Source organism: Salmo salar, chromosome 10 (assembly GCF_965601325.2).
Source record: "Salmo salar chromosome 10, fSalSal1, whole genome shotgun sequence".
NCBI lineage: Eukaryota > Metazoa > Chordata > Actinopteri > Salmoniformes > Salmonidae > Salmo > Salmo salar.
Genome location: NC_138300.1, coordinates 29,932,686 through 29,951,538, shown reverse-complemented (window position 1 = coordinate 29,951,538; position 18,853 = coordinate 29,932,686). Strand labels below are relative to the sequence as shown.

General features: G+C 41.9%; 1 protein-coding gene across 1 annotated transcript in view; it reads right to left on the bottom strand.

The window, feature by feature from the left end:
* Positions 1-18,853, bottom strand: part of si:ch211-51h4.2 (uncharacterized) — a 108,903-nt gene that overhangs the window by 80,913 nt on the left and 9,137 nt on the right. The window contains exon 6 of the mRNA XM_014216738.3: positions 17,398-17,533. Coding sequence (XP_014072213.3) covers positions 17,398-17,533 — 136 coding nt within the window. The remainder of the gene's footprint in view (positions 1-17,397; positions 17,534-18,853) is intronic.

Below are 18,853 nucleotides of genomic sequence, written 5' to 3'. Positions count from 1 at the left end.
GTGCATCAACGCTGGGACCGAGAGACTGAAAAACAGCTTCTATCTCAAGGCCATCGGACTGTTAAACAACCATCTCTAACACTGAGTAGCTGCTGCCAACATACAGACTCAATCTCTAGCCACTTTAATTATAAAAAATTGGATGTAATAAATGTATCACTAGTCACTTAAACAATGCCACTTTATATAATGTCTACATACCCTACATTACTCATCCCATATGTATATACTGTACTCTATACCATCTACTGCATCTTGCCTATGCCGTTCGGCCATCGCTCATCCATATATTTATATGTACATCTTCTTAATTATTCCTTTACACTTGTGTGTATAAGGTAGTTGTTGTGAAATTGTTAGATGACTGTTAGATGATATTACTGCACGATCGGAACTAGAAGAACAAGCATTTCGCTACACTCGCATTAACATCTGCTAACCAAGTGTATGTGACCAATAGAATTTGATTTGATTTGGTGGACATTCCTGCAGTCAACATGCTCCCTCAAATCTTGAGACATCTGTGGCATTGTGTTGTGTGACAACTGCTCATTTTAGAGTGACCTTGTGTAATGATCATGCTTTTTAACATTTTCACCTGTGAGTTCCAAATATCTCAAATAGTCGCCCCAGCTTGAGTTTTTTTATGCGGATGATGTCAGAATGCACTCACAGGATAGTTAACCTGCACTGCCCTCAAACCAAGACACATGCTGACTGCTAATTATCTTTAGGCTATATTTCATCTTGTCAATTATAAATTATTTTCTGACAAGTTTTATTTTCTAAGAACGGTTTGAATTGAGGTGTGTTCCGCCTCCTCATTAATTCAGATAGAAGTAGCCCATTTCACAGTTGCGGACAATTTTTGTTTGAGGCTTTTCTGAACCTGTCACGTCCTGACCAGCAGAGGGAGTAGTTGTGTAGTATTTTGGTCAGGACGTGGCAGAAGAAGTTTGTGTTGAATGGTTTTTCAAGTATGTCTGTTGGTCTGTGTGGCTCCCGATCAGGAACAGCTGGTTATCGTTGTTCCTGATTGGGAGTCATATATTAGGAGTGTGTTTTTCACCTGGGGTTTGTGGGTTGTTGATTTAGCACTGCTTTATGTTAGCCTGCTAAACTGTTCCTGTCGGTCTATTGTTTCTTGTTTTTTCTTGGTGTTCACATTAAAATAAAATATGATGAGCACGCAACCCGCTGCGTATTGGTCCACTTTTTCCGACAGCGATTTCTCCATATCTTCAGACGAAGAGGAGCGTTACAGAATCTCCCACTACAAAAGGACCAAGCAGCGGAGAAGGGAGCGATGGGAATATGATATGGACTGTCGGGAAAAGGAGACATGGGCAGAGTTGAGGATAGGCATTTCCAGGGCTGTGGAGGATTTAAGGGAGCGCGAGAGGCAGCCCGAAGATTTTTTTGAGGGGGGGCACACGGGTAGTTTGGCTGGGCGAGGAGTGAGCCCCAGGCCAAATCCCCGTACCTTTTTTGGGCAACCAGTGACTGGACAGGTCCCGTGCTTCGGGGTAATGGGTACTGTGGCGAGGCCAAGTATTTTTAGGCCGGTATGCGCAGTGCCAGTGCCCCGCATTTACCAGGGGGAAGTGGGCATCCAGCCAGTAAGAGCGATGCCAGTTCTGCGCTCGAGACCGCCAGTACGCCTCTATGGTCCAGTGCGTCAGCCCAGTCCGACTCGTCATGTTCCCGCTCCCCGCACCAGCATGCAGTCCAGAGTATCCGGCAACAGTGTGCAGTCCAGAGTATCCGGCAACAGTGTGCAGTCCAGAGTATCCTGCAACAGTGTGCAGTCCAGAGTATCCGGCAACAGTGTGCAGTCCAGAGTATCCGGCAACAGTGTGCAGTCCAGAGTATCCGGCAACAGTGTGCAGTCTAGAGTATCCGGCAACAGTGTCTAGTCCGGAACCGAGGGAGACTGCCTGCGACCCGGAACCGAGGGAGTCTGCCTGTGACCCGGAACCGAGGGAGTCTGCCTGTGACCCGGAACCGAGGGAGCCTGCCTGTGACCCGGAACCGGGGGAGTCTGCCTGTGACCCGGAACCGAGGGAGTCTGCCTGTGACCCGGGAACCGAGGGAGCCTGCCTGTGACCCGGAACCGAGGGGGTCTGCCTGTGACCCGGAACCAAAGGGGTCTGCCTGCGACCCGGAACCAAAGGGGTCTGCCTGTGACCCGGAACGGAAGGGGTCTGCCTGTGACCCGGAACCGAGGGAGCCTGCCTGTGACCCGGAACCGGGGGAGTCTGCCTGTGACCCGGAACCGAGGGAGTCTGCCTGTGACCCGGAACCGAGGGAGCCTGCCTGTGACCCGGAACCGAGGGGGTCTGCCTGTGACCCGGAACCAAAGGGGTCTGCCTGCGACCCGGAACCAAAGGGGTCTGCCTGTGACCCGGAACCGAGGGAGCCTGCCTGTGACCCGGAACCGAGGGTGTCTGCCTGCGACCCAGAACCGAAGGGGTCTGCCTGCGACCCGGAACGGAAGGGGTCTGCCTGTGACCCGGAACCGAGGGAGCCTGCCTGTGACCCGGAACCGGGGGAGTCTGCCTGTGACCCGGAACCGAGGGAGTCTGCCTGTGACCCGTAACCGAGGGAGCCTGCCTGTGACCCGGAACCGAGGGGGTCTGCCTGTGACCCGGAACCAAAGGGGTCTGCCTGCGACCCGGAACCAAAGGGGTCTGCCTGTGACCCGGAACCGAGGGAGCCTGCCTGTGACCCGGAACCGAGGGTGTCTGCCTGCGACCCAGAACCGAAGGGGTCTGCCTGTGACCCGGAACGGAAGGGGTCTGCCTGTGACCCGGGACCAAGGGAATCTGCCTGTGACCCAGAACCGAAGGGGTCTGCCTGCGACCCGGAACCGAAGGGGTCTGCCTGTGACCCAGAACCGGGTGAGTCTGCCTATGACCCGGAACTAAGGGAGTCTATCAGCAACCCGGAACTGAGTAAGTCTGTTGATGATCCGGAACTAAATGTGATTAACTGTGTACAAAATGAGTCTGCTTACAGCATGGAATGGAATGGGTCTGCCTACGATCTGGAACGGAATGGGTCTGCCTACGATCCGGAACGATGGGAGTCTGCCTACGGCCCGGAACTGAGCAAGTCTGTCTGCAGTCTGGAGGGCAGTAGGCCTGAGCCGGAACCACCTCCAGTTTAGGTGGGTTGGGGAGGGGGGTGTAGCACAAGTGCCGTCGTTGACGGCAGCCACCCTCCCTTCCCTCCCTAGTTTAGCGGGATTTTTGTTTGTTTTTGGGGATTATGTTGGGGTAATGTTGGGGTAATGTCACATCCTGACCAGTTTAGGGATTATTTACTATTGTAGTTTGGTCAGGACATGGCAGAGGGTATTTTGTTTGTGTTTCGGGGTGGTGGTGTATGTAGTAGGGTGTTTGATTTATTATTTCCGGGTTTTGGTCTATGTTCTATGTTTTGTATTTCTATGTTCTTTCTGGTTTGTTGTATTTCTATGTTTAGGTTGATGGGGGTTGGACTCTCAATTGGAGGCAGGTGCTTTCTCGTTGCCTCTGATTGAGAGTCCTATATATGGGTAATTGTTTGGTTTGGTGTTGTGGGAGATTGTTTCTTGTTTTGCCTGAGTGAGCCTGACAAGACTGTTTTGTTGTTTGTGCGTTCTTCGTTTTGTTATTTTGGTGTTCTCTTTATTTAAAATAAATAACAAGATGAGCATCCACATTCCTGCTGCGTTTTGATCCTCTATTCCCAACGACAGCCGTTACAGAACCTGACAAACTTCTCTCTTCAATGAGAGCCCAAGCACCTCCCCAGTGTTTCCCCAGATCAAGTATGCAGACAATTGTGCAGTCTAGCACAAACTCTTTCCCCCTGGCACATTTTCTGGCTGGCGCTCACATTGCCTTCATTGTTGTTTTCCTTACAAATAATAACTTTGGACATGTGTGCGCTCCTATCAAAGTAAGTGCCTTATTTTCTGTATATCGTGTTGTCGTTTCTACTTTGGCATACCGTATGTATGTATGGAGCATAATGTATTACAGTTTCATTCACGTTTTCAAGTACTGGTGACAAATCATGCATTCCGATTCTGGCATAGATTGTAATGAACACATGATGTGTGTAAAATACCTTTTTGAAGGTTGTACTGATTATGATGAGTTAATGCTAGCTATTTGCCAGCTATGTGTGGCGCCATGTTTGTTGACATTTTACAATGCATTCTGGGTGTCACGTAAACCTCTGACAGACCAAATATATTATAACAAATGAGGTGAGGGATGGTTCACTCATCTTTCGAGTAAACTTCTGGAAGTGAATGAAGGGAAGTTAACCTGTTAGGGCTAGGGGGCAGTGTTGACACGGCTGGATAAAAAACGTACCCGATTTAATCTGGTTACTACTCCTGCCCAGTAACTAGAATATGCATATAATTATTGGCTTTGGATAGAAAACACTCCAAAGTTTCTAAAACTGTTTGAATGGTGTCTGTGAGTATAACAGAACTCAAATGGCAGATCAAAACCTGAGAGATTCCTTTACAGGAAGTGGCCTGTCTGACCATTTATTGTCTTTCTTTGACATCTCATTCAATTACAAAGGATCTCTGCGGTAACGTGACACTTCCCACGGCTCCAATAGGCTCTCAAAGCCCCGGAAAAACCTGAATGTCGTCACCCCCAGCCCCAGGCTGAAACACATTATCACCTTTCTCAAGTGGCCGATCAAGGGACAATGGGCATTAGGCGCGTGCACTGGTCGCCCCCGTCTTTGTGTTTTTTCCTCTGTTTGCCGAAAAGGAGATTCACGGTCGGAATATTATCGCTTTTTTACGAGATAAATTGCATAAAAATTGATTTTAAACAGCGGACGACATGCTTCGAAGTACGGTAATGGAATATTTACTTGATTGAACAAAACATGCATGTATTGTATAACATAATGTCCTAGGTGTGTCATCTGATGAAGATCATCAAAGGTTAGTGCTGCATTTAGCTGTCTTCTGGGTTTTTGTGACATTATATGCTAGCTTGAAAAATGGGTGTCTGATTATTTCTGGCTTGGTACTCTGCTGACATAATCTAATGTTTTGCTTTTGCTGTAAAGCCTTTTTGAAATCGGACAGTGTGGTTAGATAAAGGAGAGTCTTGTCTTTAAAATGCTGTGAAATAGTCATATGTTTGAAAAATTGAAGTTTTTGTATTTTTGAGGAATTTGTAATTCGCGCCACGCCTATCATTGGATATTGGAGCAGGTGTTCCGCTAGCGGAACGTCTAGATGTAAGAGGTTAAACAGCGGTTGACATGCTTCGAGGTACGGTATTGGAATATTTAGAATTTTTTTGTCACGAATTGCGCCATGCGCACGACCCTGATTTACCATTTCGGATAGTGTCTGGGACGCACGAACAAAACGCCGCTATTCGGATATAACGATGGATTATTTTGGACCAAACCAACATTTGTTATTGAAGTAGCAGTCCTGGGAGTGCATTCTGACGAAGACAACAAAAGGTAATCAAACTTTTATAATAGTAAATCTGATTTTGGTGAAGGCTAAACTTGCCGGGTGTCTAAATAGCTAGCCCGTGATGGCTGGGCTATGTACTTAGAATATTGCAAAATGTGCTTTCACCAAAAAGCTATTTTAAAATCGGACATATCGAGTGCATAGAGGAGTTCTGTATCTATAATTCTTAAAATAATTGTTATGCTTTTTGTGAACGTTTATCGTGAGTAATTTAGTAAATTGTTAGTAAATTCCCCGGAAGTATGCTAGTTCTGAACGTCACATGCTAATGTAAAAAGCTGTTTTTTTATATAAATATGAACTTGATTGAACAAAACATGCATGTATTGTATAACATAATGTCCTAGGTGTGTCATCTGATGAAGATCATCAAAGGTTAGTGCTGCATTTAGCTGTCTTCTGGGTTTTTGTGACATTATATGCTAGCTTGAAAAATGGGTGTCTGATTATTTCTGGCTTGGTACTCTGCTGACATAATCTAATGTTTTGCTTTCGTTGTAAAGCCTTTTTGAAATCGGACAGTGTGGTTAGATTAACGAGAGTCTTGTCTTTAAATAGCTGTAAAATAGTCATATGTTTGAGAAATTGAAGTAATAGGATTTTTAAGGTATTTGAAAATCGCGCCACAGGATTCAACTGGCTGTTACGTAGGTGGGACGAATTCGTCCCGCCTGCCCTAGAGAGGTTAATGATGGTAGACGACACACCCCCTTCAACATACATACTGCAAACTGACCAAACTTCTTGTCTCCTCTTCTTATCTTTGGTTGACCTGAAAAAACAAACATGGCGGCGCGCACAAACTACCCATTGTCAGATAATTTAGATTTTTACTCAATTATTTAGATCAATGGTGAGCTCACCCATGATGTGATGAATTGTAAATAGTCATTTATATTAGCTAATTCATATTATATTTTTTGTCAACCGAAAGCTAGCTAAATATGACTGCTTGTGTTAGGTCAATATTTCCTCAGTTAGCGCTAGGACTAATGTAGCCCACATTTTCCGGTTTGGATGATTGTGTTATTCTGTCACCACTTCTGTGAATGTCTGAACATTGCATCCAAAAATAAATGGGTCACATTCAGGACATAACACTGTAAGAACCCTGGAACCCAAAAGCATAATCAGCCTCCTAACTCCCCGTTGCGGTGATGCAATGTACCGTACTACACCACAATCCCGCTGCGGTATAAACTCAAAACTTTAAATTGAGGAACCACTATATATGACAGCTACCTCACAAGGTAAAAATCTGTCGTTTTGCCCCTGAGCAAGGCAGTTAACCCATTGTTCCCCGGGCACCATGGATGTCGATTAAGGCAACCTCTCTCACCTCTCTGATTCAGAGGGGTTGGGTTAAATGTGAAGGCATTCAGTTGTACAACTGACTAGGTATCTCCCTTTCCCTACCCCATCCACCACCAATGTGTAGCACCTATAGGGGATGTATAGCAGCCATTTTTCAACAGAACACTCACCCCTTATCAGCCATCACCATGGACAGCAGTGGGGATGAGAAACAATGCAACTCATCCAAAGAAGGAAATGGTTCATATTCACAATATACTATTTTGTAGAGACCACACTATAATAGACAAGCTATTGCTGTTAAGAAACATTACAATGATTTTCAAGAGCACAGATGGCAAAAACCTTGAGAAGAAATGTGCTTCAATGTAATATACAGAATGTCTGTAATGTCTGTCTGAGGGTCTGAACTGGTCTTATTTGTTGAGACATTGAAACGTTTATATTGTGAATGAGGACTCATCAGGATGAACAGAACAATACACATAATAGAGGTAACTAAGGTAGGCTTTATACTGTGTATCCCTTCATTATTCTCAACATTAATTGAAAATAACTCTACCATATTGTCATGACGTTGCCCTGTTGGGTGACACCTTTCCCCTTTTCTCTCCACTCTACAGAATGGACTCTTGGAAAGCCCTTTGTTAACATGGTGAGAGTTATGGTAACATAAAAAGGTTGGGGAATGGAACAATATTTCTCTTTCTCAACCAGTTGAAAGTGTCCATTTTTACTTAAAGAATATGATGTCAGATCAGTTGGTGTCTGGCACATTATATCTGATGATAGGACGACATAAATTGTATCTTGGAAAGCCTACACATTCTAGTTATCAGATTCACATGGAATTGTTGTGCAATTTAAATGTTTAAATATGAAACTATTTGTGAAAAGATGAAATGTAATTTTAGCTTCTAAATGAGAGAATTGTTTTCATAATTAAATTACACTCACTCAGTGGCCACGCTCAGGTGAACAGACATTGGTTGAGAACTATGAAACACGCCTTTATCTCCCCCAGTACAAAAGCCCGTTGACGGAAGTCAACCTTAATTCCCGATGATGTGAGGACTGGTGTCTATACGTTTAAAAAGTGCTAATTTCAACTACAACCTAACGAAATTAACATTTAGTTCCAGAAATGTTAGGACTGTTGTCCTAAAGCTTAAAAGGGCAAATTTCAACGTGGAGGTGACAACCACCACGCTGGAATGGTGAATTTTGACTAAACCAGCCAGAATACAGCGCGAGCTGCTTATGGCAACTTGGTCTGAACTTTGAACGGTTATTCACTAAAGAAGTGATACATCCTAGTCGTTGAGTTATCAGCTGCAGCTGTAAACATACGTGGCCTTGGAAAGGACAAACAATCTCAGAAGAACAACAGGGTACTTTAACGTATCCGCTCTACAACACTACAACCAGAAAGATTCTTCAAAGGACAATGGTGATCTCTGCTGGGTAAACCAGTCTTCCATCTTCGACCCATCTATCGATGCGCAGCTCAGAGTAAATATATATATCTTGCATTTTCCTTTTCCAAATGGGCGGTTATTAGAATCCCTCAGTCTTCCCGCTCTTTTATTCAAACCCAACCCCCTTCCTTTGTGTAACCAGCCATCATATCAGGTTAGCCCACTAGGAGCTTTTCATGACATGATTAGTAATCGATGTGTGATCTATCCTGTGTATATATATGTAAATCTGTGTGATTATTTAGGTATTTAGTAAATAAATAATTAAGCCAATTTGTGTATTGCTGATTCAACTTATTAGCTAGGGTTCGTGCAGATAACCAAGTACTTACGAATATCAGAATGAGACCGATCGAGGTGACGATTAATAATTCACTGCTATTGATATAAAAGATCTTCAGATCTTTAAGAGAGTGGATTCGGGAGATAACCGCTCTATATAAATTAATGCTTCCATGGTGCCCCAGGTTATTAATGGTTTAATTGTTGCATGGTTTAATTCAATCACGTAATCAATTAAACGGTAGGTAATCGATTTGATAAAATAGCATGTCATATAATTTTATCATAGTCAGACACGACAGTATGTTTTCAATAATCAAATAACAAATGTTCAAACCTGAGGCTATAAAATATAAAACATTGTGTTTTCTGTGTGGATCAAACATTATCAAAAGAACAGTAAAGTGAAATGGACTCAGTCTGTGTGCAATAATAGTGTTTAACTTCTTTGGGATAGGTGGCAGTATTTTCACGGCCGGATAAAAAACGTACCCGATTTAATCTCGTTACTACTCCTGCCCAGAAACTAGAATATGCATATAATTAGTAGATTTGGATAGAAACACTCTAAAGTTTCTAAAACTGTTTGAATGGTGTCTTTGAGTATAACAGAACTCATATGGCAGGCCAAAACCTGAGAAGATTCCATACAGGAAGTGCCCTGTCTGACAATTTGTTGTCCTTCTGTTGCATCTCTATCGAAAATACAGCAACTGTGCTGTAACGTGACACGTTCTAAGGCTTCCATTGGCTCTCTAAAGCCGGCAGAAAGTGGAATGGGGTGTCTGCTGTCTCTGGGCGAAGAACAGCAGGAGAATTTGTAAGTGGTCAGCCTGGGGACAGTGACACTGGAGATGCGCGGTCATGAGACTACTCCATTTTTTTCTTTCAGCCTTTGAATGAATACAACGTTGCCCGGTTGGAATATTATCGCTATTTTACGAGAAAAAAGGATTTTAAACAGCGTTTGACATGCTTCTAAGTAGGGTAATGGAATATTTAGAATTTTTTTGTCACGAAATGCGCTCGCGCGTCACCCTTCGGATAGTGACCTGAACGCACGAACAAAACGGAGCTATTTGAATATAACTATGGATTATTTGGAACCAAAACAACATTTGTTGTTGAAGTAGAAGTCCTGGGAGTGCATTCTGATGAAGAACAGCAAAGGTAATCCAATTTTTCTAATAGTAATTCTGAGTTTAGGTTGTCCCAAACTTGGTGGGTGTCAAAATAGCTAGCCGTGATGGCCAAGCTATGTACTCAGAATATTGCAAAATGTGCTTTCGCCGAAAAGCTATTTTAAAATCTGACACCGCGATTGCAAAAAGGAGTTCTGTATCTATAATTCTTAAAATAATTGTTATGTATTTTGTGAACGTTTATCGTGAGTAATTTAGTAAATTCCCCGGAAGTTTGCGGTGGGTATGCTAGGTCTGAACATCACATGCTAATGTAAAAAGCTGGTTTTTGATATAAATATGAACTTGATTGAACAAAACATGCATGTATTGTATAACATAATGTCCTAGGTGTGTCATCTGATGAAGATCATCAAAGGTTAGTGCTGCATTTAGCTGTGGTTTGGGTTTATGTGACATATATGCTTGCTTGAAAAATGGCTGTGTGATTATTTGTGTCTATGTACTCTCCTAACATAATCTAATGTTTTGCTTTCGCTGTAAAGCCTTTTTGAAATCGGACAATGTGGTTAGATTAACGAGAGTCTTATCTTTAAAATGGTGTAAAATAGTTGATTGTTTGAGAAAATTGAATTGTGGTATTTTAGTTGGTTTTGTATTTCACGCCGTGCGATGCCATTGGCTGTTGGCTAGGGGTTCGTTCCGCTAGCGGAACGTCTGTCCTCAACAGGTTAACAGTAAATCCCTGACTGGTGGCAATTAGCAGGCCAGCAGCTAACACACTTCCTGTCCTGGTCTCCTCTTAATGAGTACCAGGCAGCCATCGAACTCATCTGCATATTCAATTGCAGGCTTGGCAGCCAGACACCTTTCTCAGACTGTTTAACATTACTCCTGACCCTTACAGAACTGGAACCAGAGATGTGGGGCCCAATGGAAAAGGATCTAGGAGGATCTGTGGATTCTGTGTTACCAAAGGAATTGGAACCACAGAGAGAGAGAGTGAGTACATATAGGTGGATTGTGAACAAAACCCAACTAATGTGGAAGTGCAACATAGGCAGATGCGGTGGATTGAGATGGTAGATACAGTTGAAGTCGGAAGTTTACATACACAGGTTGGAGACATTACAACTCGTTTTTCAACCACTCCACAAATTTCATGTGAACAAACTATAGTTTTGGCAAGTCGGTTAGGACATCTACTTTGTGCATGACACAAGTCATTTCTCCATCAATTGTTTACAGACAGATTATTTCACTTATAATTCACTGTATCACAATTCCAGTGGGTCAGAAGTTTACATACGCTAAGTTGACTGTGTCTTTAAAAATTATGTAATGGCTTTAGAAGCTTCTGATAGGCTAATTGACATCATTTGAGTCAATTGGAGGTGTACCTGTGGATGTATTTCAAGGCTTACCTTCAAACTCAGTGCCTCTTTGCTTGACATCATGGGAAAATCAAAAGAAATCAGCCAAGACCTCAGAAATAAATTGTAGACCTCCACAAGTCTGGTTCATCCTTGGGAGCAATTCCAAATGCTTGAAGGTACCACGTTCATCTGTACAAACAATAGTACGCAAGTATAAACACCATGGGACCACGCAGTCGTCATACCGCTCAGGAAGGAGACGCGTTCTGTCTCCTAGAGATGAATGTACTTTGGTACAAAAAATGCAAATCAATCCCAGAACAACAGCAAAGGACCTTGTGAAGATGCTGGAGGAAACAGGTACAAAAGTATCTATATCCACAGTAAAACAAGTCCTATATCGACCTAACCTGAAAGGCCGCTCAGCAAGGATGAAGCCACTGCTCCAAAACCGCCATAAAAAAGCTAGACTACGGTTTGCAACTGCACATGGGGACAAAGATTGTACTTTTTGGAGAAATGTCCTCTGGTCTGATGAAACAAAAATAGAATTGTTTGGCCATAATGACCATTGTTACGTTTGGAGGAAAAAGGGGAGGCTTGCAAGCCGAAGAACACCATCCCAACCGTGAAGCACGGGGGTGGCAGCATCATGTTGTGGGGGTGCTTTGCTGCAGGAGGGACTGGTGCACTTCACAAAATAGATGGCATCATGAAGGAGGAAAATGATGTGGATATATTGAAGCAACATCTCAAGACATCAGTCAGGAAGTTAAAGCTTGGTCACAAATGGGTCTTCCAAATGAACAATGACCCCAAGCATACTTGTGGCAAAATGGCTTAAGGACAACAAAGTCAAGGTATTGGAGTGGCCATCACAAAGCCCTGACCTCAATCCTATAGAAAATTTGTGGGCAGAACTGAAAAAGCGTGTGCCGAGCAAGGAGGCCTACAACCTGACTAAGTTACACCAGCTCTGTCAGGAGGAATGGGCCAAAATTCACCTAACTTATTATGCGAAGCTTGTGCAAGGCTACCCGAAACGTTTGACCCAAGTTAAACATTTTAAAGGCAATGCTACCAAATACTAATTGAGTGTATGTAAACTTCTGACCAACTGGGAATGTGATGAAAGAAATAACATCTGAAATAAATCATTCTCTCTATTATTATTCTGACTTTTCACATTCTCAAAATAAAGTGGTGATCCTAACTGACCTAAAACAGGGAATGTTTACTAGGATTAAATGTCAGGAATTGTGAAAAACTGAGTTTAAATGTATTTGGCTAAGGTGTATGTAAACTTCCAACTTCAACTGTATCTCTAGCTTAAATTTACAGATTTTGGGGGGAATTTTGAATTATGCAAATGTCATTTCCATGGGAGCCCAGACGTTGACCTTATGGGGCTAACAAGATTTTTGAATGACTACCTCATCTCTGTACCTCACACACACAATTGTCAGTAACGTCCCTCAGTCGGGCAGTGAATTTCAAACACAGATTCAACCACAAAGACCAGGGATGTTTTCCAATCCCTCACAAAAAAGGGCACCAATTGGTAGATACATTTTTTTTTAAAGTAGACACTGAATATCTCTTTGAGCATGGTGAAGTTATTAATTACACTATGGATTGTGTATCAATACACCCAGTCACTACAAAGATGCACGCATCCTTCCTAACTAAGTTGCCGGAGAGGAAAGTAACCGCTCAGGGATTTCACCATGAGGCCAATGGTGACTTTAAAACAGTTACAGAGTTTAATGGCTGTGATAGGGGAAAACTGAGGATGGATCAACAACATTGTAGTTACCCCAAAATACTAACCTAATTGACAGAGTGAAAATAGGAAGCCTGTACACTATAAAAAATATTCCAAAACATGCATCCTGTTTGCAACAAGGCACTAATGCAATACTGCAAAACAATGTGGCAAAGCAAATCACTTTTTGTCTTGAATACAAAGTGTTATGTTTGGGGCAAATCCAATACGACACATTACTCAATACCACTCTCCATATTTTCAAGCATAGTGATGGCTGCATCATGTTATGGGTATGCTTGTAATCATTAAGGACTGGGGAGTTTTTCAGGATAAAAAAGAAAAGGAATGGAGCTAAGCACTGGCAAAATCCTAGAGGAAAACCTGGTTCAGTCTGCTTTGCACTAGACACTCGGAGATCAATTCACCTTTCAGCAGAACAATAACCTATAACACAAGGCCAAATATACAATGGAGTTGCTCATCAAGAAGGCAGTGAATGTTCCTGAGTGGCCGAGTTACAGTTTCGTATTAAATCTACTTGAAAATCTATGGCAAGACCTGAAAATGGTTGTCTAGCAATGATCAACAACCAATTTGACAGAGTTTGAAGAATTTTAAAAAGAATAATGGGCAAATGTTGCACAATCCAGATGTGGAAAGCTCTTAGAGACTAACCCAGAAAGACTCACAGCTGTCATCGCTGCCAAAGGTGCTTCTACAAAGTATTGACTCAGGGGTGTGAATACTTAAGTAAATTAGATATTTCTGTATTTCCTTTTCAATAAATGCCCAAACTTCTAAAAACATGTTTTCACTTTGTCATTATGGGGTATTGTATGTAGGTGACTGAGAAACAAAAATATATTCAATCCATTTTGAATTCAGGCTGTAACAACAAAATGTGGATTAAGTCAAGGGGTATGAATACTTTCTAAAGGCACCGTATATGTATGTATGTATGTGTGTGTGTGTGTGTGTGTGTGTGTGTGTGTGTGTGTGTGTGTGTGTGTGTGTGTGTGTGTGTGTGTGTGTGTGTGTGTGTGTGTGCCTGTGTAAGGGGGAACATCTATAGTTAATTCGGAAATTCAGACCCCATGACTTTTTCCACATTTTGTTACATTACAGACTTATTCTAAAATTGATTAAATTGTTTTTCTCCGCTCATCAATCCACACACAATAGCCCATAATGACAAAGCAAAAACAGTAAAAAAAAATACAATTTGCAAATTTATTAAAAATACTAAACTGAAATATCACATTTACATACAGTACCAGTCAAAAGTTTCGACACACCTACTCATTCAAGGGTTTTTCTTTAATTGTAGACATCAAAACTATGAAATAACACATATGGAATCATGTAGAAACCAAAAAAGTGCTAAACAAATCCAAATATATTTTATATATTAGATTATTCAGAGTAGCCACCCATTGCCTTGATGTCAGCTTTGCACTCTTGGCATTCTTTCAACCAGCTTCTGAGGTAGTCACCTGGGATATATTTCAATTAACAGGTGTGCCTTGTTACATTTACATTTTACATTTTAGTAATTTAGCAGACACTCTTATCCAGAGCAACTTACAGTAGTGAATGCATACATTTCATGCATTTCTTTGTACTGGCCCCCCGTGGGAATCAAACACACACCATGCTGGCGTTGCAAAAACCATGCTCTACCAACTGAGCCACAGGGAAGGCCTTGGAAAAGTTAATTTGTGGAATTTCTTTCCTTCTTAATCTGTTTGAGCCAATCAGTTGTGTTGTGACAAGGGAAGGGTGGAATACAGAAGATAGCCCTATATGATAAAAGACCAAGTCCATATTATGGCAAGAACAGCTCAAATAAGCAAAGAGAAATGACAGTCCATCATTACTTTAACCTGTTGGGGCTAGGGGGCAGTATTTGCACGGCCGGATAAAAAACGTACCCGATTTAATCTGGTTACTACTCCTGCCTAGTAACTAGAATATGCATATAATTAGTAGATTTGGATAGAAAACACTCTAAAGTTTCTAAAACTGTTTGAATGGTGTCTGTGAGTATAACAGAACTCATATGGCAGGCCAAAACCTGAGAACATTCCATGCAGGAAGTGGAAATCTGATTAGTGGAATCACCGTGAGTTAGGATTCATTTAGCACTTCCTAAGGCTTCCACTAGATGTCAACAGTCTTTACAAAGTGGTTTGAGTCTTCTCCGGTAAAAACTGACCGAACGAGAGGCCTGGAAAGTTGGTCATAGAGGGAGGGCCATTACTACTATGATGCGTGCGCCCGTGGCTACCCTCTCGTTCCAAAACATTTCGTTAGACAATGCAATCGTCCGGCTTGAATATTATTGAAGCTCTGATTGAAAAAGGCCCTAAAGATTTATGTTATACAACGTTTGACATGTTTGAACGAACGTAAATATATATTTTTTGCTTTTTAGTGACGACAAGTCCCGCACGCTTCAGTACATTATCAGTAGCCTTCGGAACGCGCTAACAAGAAGGAGCTATTGGGACATAAATTATTAACTTTTTCGAACAAAACTACATTTGTTGTAGACCTGGGATCCCTGGAAGTGCCTTCTGATGAAGATAATCAAAGGTAAGGGAATATTTACAATAGTATATTTGATTTTAGATGGTTCCAAGATGGCGCTAACCTGTATCGCCTAGCCTATTTTTCTGAGCATAGCACCTCGTTTATTGCAAAGTGTGATTTCCCAGTAAAGTTATTTTTAAATCTGGCAATGCGGTTGCATTCACGAGATGTTAATCTATAATTCTTTGAATGACAATATTACATTTTAACAATGTTTTCGAATAGTAATTTTGTAAATTCTAGCGCTGATTCACCGGAAGCATTTGAGGGAAAATATTTTCTGAACGTCACACGCCGATGTAAAATGCTGTTTTTATATATAAATATGAACTTTATCGAACAAAAAATGCATGTATTGTGTAACATGATGTCCTAGGAGTGTCATCTGATGAAGATTGTCAAAGGTTAGTGCTGCATTTAGCTGTGTTTTGGGTATTTGTGATGCATGCTAGTTGCTTTGAAAATGGCAGTGTGATTATTTTTGGCAGGGTACTTTCCTAACATAATCTAATGTTTTGCTTTTGCTGTAAAGCCTTTTTGAAATCGGACAACGTGGTTCGATTCAGGAGAGGTGTATCTATAAAATGGTGTAAAATAGTCATATGTTTGAGAAATTGAAGTTATAGCATTTATGAGGAATTTGTATTTCGCGCGACGCGATTCCACTGGCTGTTGACTAGGGTGGGACGCAAGCGTCCCAGGTTCCCAGACAGGTTAAGGTATTTCTGTTTGTTATTTTTAATAAATTTGCAAACTTTTCTAAAAACCTGCTTTTCTTCATCATTATGGGGTATTGTGTGAGGGGAAAAAGTATTTGATACATTTTAGAGTAAGGCTGTAACATAACAAAATTTGGAAAAAAGGGAAGGGGTCTGAATACTTTCCAAATGCATTGTATGCAGAGTTACAACTTTACCACTCTGTGACAATGTCAGCCTGCCTGCTAGGGTGTGATTCATGAGCTGGTCCCCACAGGGTCTTACCATTAAATAATGCAGTAAGGCATGAGATTAAATGACATCACTGAAAAGCATGGCCCAAATTAGATGCAGCACATATGCCCACAAGGCACAGGCGTAGCTTAGATTCATAGATATGAAAAAGGTCAATTCACTACCCATGATAAAGAATGTTCCAAGGGAAAGAATGATGGAGGTACAGTAGCAGACACATTCTGTATCAATATTTGAACAAGGATTCAAGGAAGAAATGCTAAGGATTCACACAAACACTATGCTGAGGCCAATTTGTACATGAGAAGCCTTCTAATGCAGAATTGCAGAAATGTTTTTCATAGAATAAAAATACCAAGTAGACTCCTATTAATGGTTAAATGCTTCCAAGTATCAGACTAATTGACAATACGAATGGGCACTAGTTTGTACGACATAAACACTGTTAAGGCCAGGTAGACGGAATCCAGCCATGAGTCTGTATTTCTGAGAAATCCCCTCTCTCACAAAGACAGTTGCTGGCCTTTTCTGCAGAGCCAACACATTTCTCAAGGTGTAAAACATGGGGCATAATGGATGGGAGGCTGCTGACACTAAGAGAGCTGGTGACAAATGTTGATAATTGAAACGATGGGTAGTAACATGCAAGGGGACATGGTTGATGTGGTACAGGGGAGTAACTGAAGCCCCCTGACACCGCTGTATCTGGGCTTTGGTATCATACATGTTGTTTGTTTAATTAGGAAGCCTCTATACAATTGGAGCATGTTATAACCTCCTCATGAATATTTGAAATGTGTTGAGTGATCCATTAGAATCTAATCTTAATCTAACTTTGTAGAACACTTTTAAGTTTCATTTCCCTCCACTGATTAGGCCTTATTTATTTCCCTATGGTCCAAGTTGTGGTGTTATTCTGTCATTAGACTTCTTTAATATGGCAGCTAGCTGTAGTCGTCTGTATTAGTGTAACTTACAACTGGAAGAGTAGGATGAAGTTGAAGGCATGGCTCATAGGCTTGCTGAGGAAGAGAAGCCCCAACACATGGAGATTAGGCTGTAGCTTCTCCTCCAGAGTCTGTCTGGCCGTGTCCTGCTGCAGGAGGCCTGTGTCTGAAACAGAGACGACAGGTTTCAGAAATCAAACCTCCCTGGGAGACAATGCTGTATTTCTGGGAGAAACAGCGATTCCTGGTGACAGGTCCATTTTGGAGAATAAGCGTGAGGGATAAATGCAGTTGGGAACGGTGCGGCTCAGTCAGCTGCTGAGCGCGTAATGGATGAGTGGTGCCATCCTTCAGCGCCGCCGAGGTCCGCAACACATCCCTCTCCATTGCCTCGCCATAGAAGACACACACTTTGATTCTGGGAGTACCTTCTCACTCCACTTTTATGTGGTAAATAATGAATCAGCAGAGAGATGAATGGGAGAGATAGAGAGAATGCAGGGAGAATGCAGTGAGATGAATACAGACAGATCAAAAAAGGAGGTGTTGAGGAGGAGGAGGTATATCAGATCACTGACAATAAGTCATAGCCTGATAATCCTTCTAGCAGCCTAACGGAATAGCAGATATGACAAAGCACATTGAAGAGTTATAACCCTGAATATGAACATAATGCCCACTCATTCAAAATGTTTAGAAAGGCAAGGACTCTACCGTGCTACAACTGATAATGCTTTAAGGCCTTAACAGTAACACTACAATGGCAGAGAGAGGAAGTGTGAGAAAGAGATAAAATAATATAGTGCAATATAATAAACTCATATCGCAGACACTCCAAGTGGCTCTTTAGAAATAAGTGCATTTCTCTCAACACTTGAACAGATTCAGGCATCTGTTTCTGCATGCAGATAAAACAAGCACACACATCACAAACCAGTCTCTACATATGGTTTTACTCCATCTGGGTGAACGAGACATGAATGGCCACGGAATACAACATACTGTCATTCCTAATGGCACACAAGTTTGGACTTGTCTATTAAAATTACAAATAGCTCTCAAAATCAGTTGTGTCAGTCAGCCAGGAATCTCTGTAATAAGTCTTTGGCAGCAGAATCAGATTCAATTTTGCACTGCGATAAGACTACTGTACCTCTAATGTAAGAATGAGAGGGGAATAGACTGCAGCGGCTAGAAGGCAATATCAGTCATTTCGCAGAAGAACCCATCTGCTATCCAACAGGACAGCCAAGTCATAAATATGAAGAGATGCAAGATCCCCCACACCTGTCACCCAACTCTCCCCAGCTTTGAGGGAAGAGTGAAAGGAACACAAACATAATATTTATCTGTACACAGCATTTAATGAGTGCTGAATGCAGTATGGTGCTAATGAGTTTGCATAAGCCGAGACATAACAGCCATTGTGGTCAGAGGTTCTTCCTCCTATTGGACAACAATTCAATGGCGAGTCTTCAAGTAATAT